Here is a 6000-nt window from a genome sequence, read left to right as displayed (position 1 = left end):
AATCCGCCCTAGTCGAATAAAAAATAATAATGGGGTTGCAAATCAAAACTACTGCACTTAGCAAAAGGTGGTACACTATGCGGCACACACGTCAACGACGAAATATGATTGGATCAAAAGGTTATACGTAAATAATATACATGCATCAGAGCCACGTTTCACGATGTAGACTATTTGTACCCAGGTAAAAATAGGTAATAACATGATCCCATCATGTTAGAAATCATTTGAATGTGTTAAACTAATGAGAGTATACATTAAAGTATAACCTTTTGAGCCAATCATATTTCTCCGTTGACGTAACTGTCACATAGTGTACTTGTTTTGAAAACGAGAGTCACTTATCAGCAATGTATGTGTAGTGAAGAAGACAATGTTTAATTCTTCCATCGAACAGGATTCCTAAAGTTGAATCGAGTTAATTATAAGTAAAAACTTACTTTTGCCTCTACCACTTTTCTGTAATTAAAGAAGGGATGTATCGTAGAGTCGCAAACATGATATATGTAGCTCTTTTCACCGGTTGTAACATGAGCACGGCGTTGTCCCGGCAGGCAAAATTCGCGAAAATCGCACGTTTCGGAGCCCGTAACTTCAGTTTGGTACAACACATAAAAGTCAATGATGGCTTGATGAATAGAAAAATATCTCAGGAGTAAAATAAGCCATACAGTATGGTCGTGTGCCTTTAAAGACGGAAATAGCATAATGAAATCAAGGGTCATGGGTGGAACCAAGAAATTGTGAAGTTACGTACTTTCTCTCTTATATAGTATCATAGAGAGGGTCCAACGTCAGAACGGATCACGGGGGTAATCTAAAGTATTTTTGTCACTCTGTATGATATTTTTCCTTCAGATTATTGTTGTTTTTTTTTTGTTTTTGTTTTGTTTTTTCTCTCCTTCTCAACATAAGCTCGCGTCGAGCACCGTGATAAACACCGGAACTTGTGAAGTGTAGTGATCGGTTATGGAAACACCGGATCTAGTTAAGCGTGAGACCTATTAGTATGTACAAAGTCCACAGTGACAGAGTAGGTCCTAATCAAAATGGCGGAGTCTGTGTTAGAAGTATTGAAAGAGACTCTAATTGCATTAATTCTTTGCTTATATTATCAGATAGTAGCTATTATAAAAGCAATTTTGCCAGCTAGTGTACAGGGGAAAAATATTAATGGCGAAACAGTTCTAATAACTGGGGCAGGTAAGTGTATTATGCATGGCACTCGTAGGACTGCTCCATGTTAATGTAGTGGAGATGCACCTTTAGAGCATGACGTTCAGTGTCACCTTAAAAAGTCTAATTCAAGTTTGCGATGCGTTTAGTGACCTCATTTCGACCAGGAAGCAAATAATTCGTGTATAGTTATAAATCGGGGGTGGGGTGGGGGGGGGGGTGCGTGCAGTAAACAAAGAAGAAAAAATTAAAAATGAAGTACACATTATTTCTTAATTAATTGTTCAGCCAGTTGTTAAACTTACATTAAAAAATCTAAATCACACACATTTTGTTAAACAAATACACTTTCTGTAGAAAATAAAAAAAATTAAAATACTGAATTGATTTGAAATGCAACTTAAAAAGGAATCCTACATAAAATTATAAACATTTTTAGCATGATGGGATTTTAATAAAAATCTTAGGAATTTCTTGGACAAAAAAAGATTTCGTTTTTATTATGATCAAATAAGATGCACAGGATTGAGTTATAGATTGTTCATTGAAGAAATAATTAATAATATGATATCAAACAGTACCCCATATTTATTTCCCTATCAATATTTAGATCCTTAAGTATAAAATCAAATAGACCCAATAATACAGAGTGCAGCCATCTTGTACATATGAAGAATCACACAAGCCATTCCAGTGATTACTTCTGTTCCAGTGATTATATATGCTAATTAATCCAAGCCAAGAATGGGCAGTTAGGAAAGGTCTCAGTCTTTATGGCAACCACAAATCAGGGGTGTAATCATTTTGGAAGACAGCATTTGCTTTCTTCAAAAAATGCCTCACAAAGGGAAAGTCCTTGTTAGCCTGACAACCAGACACTGATACTAATACATGCTGGGGTAATATAGTTGACAGTCTGTCATTTTCCTAAATGGACCCATAAGGCTATGTTCACCTTGCTATGCCTTGATTTCACACTCCCCCACCCCCATTTGTTTTAATACAGTGCATTAATAATCAGAGTAAAATATAATTTGTGTCAATTTTCCTTTTAAAAAAAAAGGTGAAAAGTTAAAAACATAAGTTTTATAATCTGTTACTGTACTGCTCTGGTGACATAAGTGGTTAGAGCATCTCCCTCGGATGCAGGAGGTCGCGAGTTCGAACCTGGCCAAGTCGGACCAAAGACTTATAAAATGGTACTAGCAGCTGCCTCGTTTGGGACTCTGTATTGGGAAGTTAGTGTTGGGACTGGTTCGGCTTGGTGTCAGGATAATGCGACTGGGTAGGACATCATGTGACATGTCCGTGGCATGATACCTCAGTGTGAGACATCACTATAAACTGCCACACTGCAGATATCATAGTGATTAGACTGGAAAATTGATAAAGCTACATTAAAAATCCAAATTACAAACACATAATCAGCTAATGTAAAATTTGATAATCACAAGTGTCAATAATTCCCACCCAAAATTTACATGTAATCCTCGAAAAAACATGTGATAAATAGAATTTGTGTTGGCCAGTCTGAAGTGAATTATGACTTATTTGAGTAAATGATTAATAATTGTAGGTGACTGCATTTATATGGGAAAATATGAACAAGATTTTCTGAGTAATACTGCTCAACATTAGGAATACAGTATTACTATGATAAATGGATTCATGTTTTCCCTTACAAATGTAGTAACCTGTTTATTGTATACGCAATTTGCTTTTCTACTTTAGGCTGAATAATAAAAAGAACACACTACAAGAAACAAAAGAAACAAAGTAATTGAATTTATGCTGGATTCCAAAGTTAGTACACAACCTTAGGTTCAACAATACACTGTCACAGTATTAATGCACACATAGTGAACTTATTCATGCACTCAGTCTTTTTTATGTATCTGCTTTTTTAAAATTGAAATTTAGAGTCATATTGTGAATGAATGCATATTGAAACAACTTTTCCAGTAGGTCTGGAATGGAGAGATTTTGTTTCTTGGTCAGTCCAAGTAAATTCTGCTTTTCTAGTAGTGATGGACTGGATGTATCAGCTGGGTCAGTTCTGTATGATGTACATGTGACTAGAGGGACTGGCCTTGATACAGATGCTCAAGTTTTTCTGCTCCGTCATTGATTGTTTGGAACCTTAATTTGGGAACAATAAATGAATTCTTTTAATTGAAATTCTCAAAAAGATGCATGGAATATCATGTTCATTTTGAGTTCAATAAGTAGAGTGTGATTTTTGTTGGAAATGTAGTAGAAATTACAGTACAATTTGTGGTGTGGATGTATCTGGAACCATTGTAATTCTGATTTGAAGAAATGACTAAGAAAATATTTTTTGAGGAAATTCAAGATGCATATATGTAAATATATTTATTGTCATTGTTTTTACCAGCTAAAGACATGTTCTATGCCCTGTCACTTGCATGCTCTTTGTTGCAGGGATCCCAGCTATTTACATGACATGTATGACTTTTATTTCTACTATAAATCCAAATATTGTCAGAAGAAAGTAAAATCCTTCAGTCAGAAAAAAGTTAAACAATGTTGTTTACAAAACTGTCAAAGATTTTGGACAAGGTCAGCTACAAAAATACAATTTTATATAACCCCACAGCATATCATGAAATAAAAAAAACCCCCAAAACAAACAAACTCGGCAAATTATGTATACATAGCATATATATAGCTGGTTGCTTAGTTAGTTGCTGTTGAACTCCAATGTGAACTGGTAACACTGGTAACACCCTTCCTTTGACGATCTTAACTCCGCATCTTATTTATATATAATTTTGATTGAGATTGGGATGGGGTTGTTTTATGAAAACTATTACAAAATATGAAAGAGGTATTTTCAGCTAAAATATATTAATATTTCATTAAAAAATTACAGTTAATTTTAGCAAGATATCAGCAGCTTCACATCTTTGGCAAATAGGGGTACATATGGTAATATCAAAACTTTGTATAATGACCACTGGGGACCATGAAGTTCTTATGAAAATGAGTCTTACATACAGACTGATTATGTGTTAATGAGACCTATAGAACTTTTTCTTTGTATTCATTATGGTATTTTTTACACTATAGATAATTGGGATAATTGATCTTTTTTTGCAGGTAGTGGTATTGGACGATGCATGGCAATTAGGTTTGCCAAACTTGGAGCCCGGCTGGTTCTTTGGGATATCAATCAAGATGGAAATAAGGAGACTGCAGCCAAAGTAAAAGAAGCTGGGGCCACAGTCAAAACATATACTATTAACCTGTGTGATCGAGAGGAAGTCTACAGAGTAGCTGAGAAGGTATTTAGCTATCACTGTATCATAAATATTGACACAGTCAAAACAGATACTGTTAGTAGTATATTGGGAACTAAATCTTAAATAATCTTAAAAGTTCTATCAAGTCCAAAAGTTTAAAATGTTCTGAATGAATTCCTATATAGATGTGTTGATGTGCCAGTAGGTTTGAATATGCTGATGTGCTAACAGCCTTACTCAATCACAATGATATAATCCAGAATGTCTTTCAATGAATGCACAATAAACCCAAAGGAGTGATTTTATCCAAAATATTGATGAACAGTGAATAAATTTAAGTAATTGATTTCTAAAATAATTTCTGAACACAACAGTAAATAACTCTAGAGACTGATTTTAAGTTAGGAATGAATAATTTTGATGACAAAAACCTTGTATAATAACCTAAGGCAATATAATGACTAGGATGTGGTTCAAAATTTGCTTCCTCAACAATCAAAATTTTGTAAAGAAGGTTAAACCTGGAACTCGAATATCAGTAAAGAAGTTTTTGAAAAATGACATTAGTCAGGTAGGCCAAAACTCCTACCCTCAATAACAGACAAATGTCAAGCACAAAATACAAATTAAATATATATATACCCAAAGAATATTTTGAGGACTTGCCGCTTTCAAACAGAATTTTGTTAGGTTCATATATTTTAAGTGAATTTTTGTATGCTTTATATGTTGTTTTTATAAAATATTCTTTGTTACCTTCCATTAAAATTCAGTTACTGTGGATTCATTTTAATGGTTTTAATTTTCATGGCTTTGTGGGGGAAAAGACATTTATAGGTGTTTAATTTCATGGATTAACCTTTACTATTACCCTGAATAAAGAACAGATTTAAAAAAAACTATGGTGATAACCTAGGATGCTTGCTTGAATGGTTAAAACAATGCTGCCATCTGTATGAGCATAAAACAAACACCTGCCAAGATCATTGTCTTACATCATGCTCACATCTGAGTGATCAGCATCAAATAAAGTTGACAAAGCCAACAAAACCAAGCTAAGTTGTGTGTATGTGATTTGGATTTTTAATGTAGCTTTAACAATTTTTCAGTCACATCTCTATGATGTCTTCAGTGTGCCAGTTGATGTTAATGCCTGGCACTGGGACATCACGCCACAGACATGTAGCATGATGTCGCACCCAGTCACTTTATCTGGACACAAGGCTAACCAGTCCTAACACAAACCGCTTAATGCTGAGCACCAAGTTAGTACCACTGTTATACATCTTTGGTGTGACTCAGCTGGGGTTCAAACCCACTACCTTCTGCATACGAGATGGACACTTTAACCACTAGGCCACCAGAGCGGTAGCTAAGCTGTTGTTGAAGCACTACTAAATGATCTTTTTCTTAAAAAGGTGTCCAAAATGTTTGCCATCAGTATCTTATGATGATCACGATGTTAAAACAATGGCTTAAATTTGGTCAAATTAAGTTTGGTGGATACTGTTACATGTATGTAACCAAACATATGACCAATTGCCCCTTCCTCAGTGACAGT

General features: G+C 34.6%; 1 protein-coding gene across 4 annotated transcripts in view; it reads left to right on the top strand.

The window, feature by feature from the left end:
* Positions 1-1009: 1009 nt before the first annotated feature.
* The window catches only part of LOC149784509 (epidermal retinol dehydrogenase 2-like), a 31124-nt gene continuing 26133 nt past the window's right edge, over positions 1010-6000 (top strand). For 2 of the 4 annotated variants that reach the window (XR_016413881.1, XR_016413880.1), the window contains exons 1-2: positions 1011-1203; positions 4297-4481. Coding sequence is in view for 2 of the 4 variants with exons in the window: in XM_089932591.1 (XP_089788717.1) it covers positions 1050-1203; positions 4297-4481 (339 nt within the window). In the remaining 2 variants the exon portion in view is untranslated. Of the gene's footprint in view, positions 1204-4296; positions 4482-6000 lie in introns of all 4 variants that reach the window. The other 2 variants (XM_089932591.1, XM_089932590.1) reach the window with 2 other exon arrangements.

The sequence above is a fragment of the Sinohyriopsis cumingii genome, chromosome 14 (assembly GCF_028554795.1).
Source record: "Sinohyriopsis cumingii isolate HCF-2022 chromosome 14, ASM2855479v2, whole genome shotgun sequence".
NCBI lineage: Eukaryota > Metazoa > Mollusca > Bivalvia > Unionida > Unionidae > Sinohyriopsis > Sinohyriopsis cumingii.
This window is presented reverse-complemented; position numbering and strand designations above follow the sequence as displayed.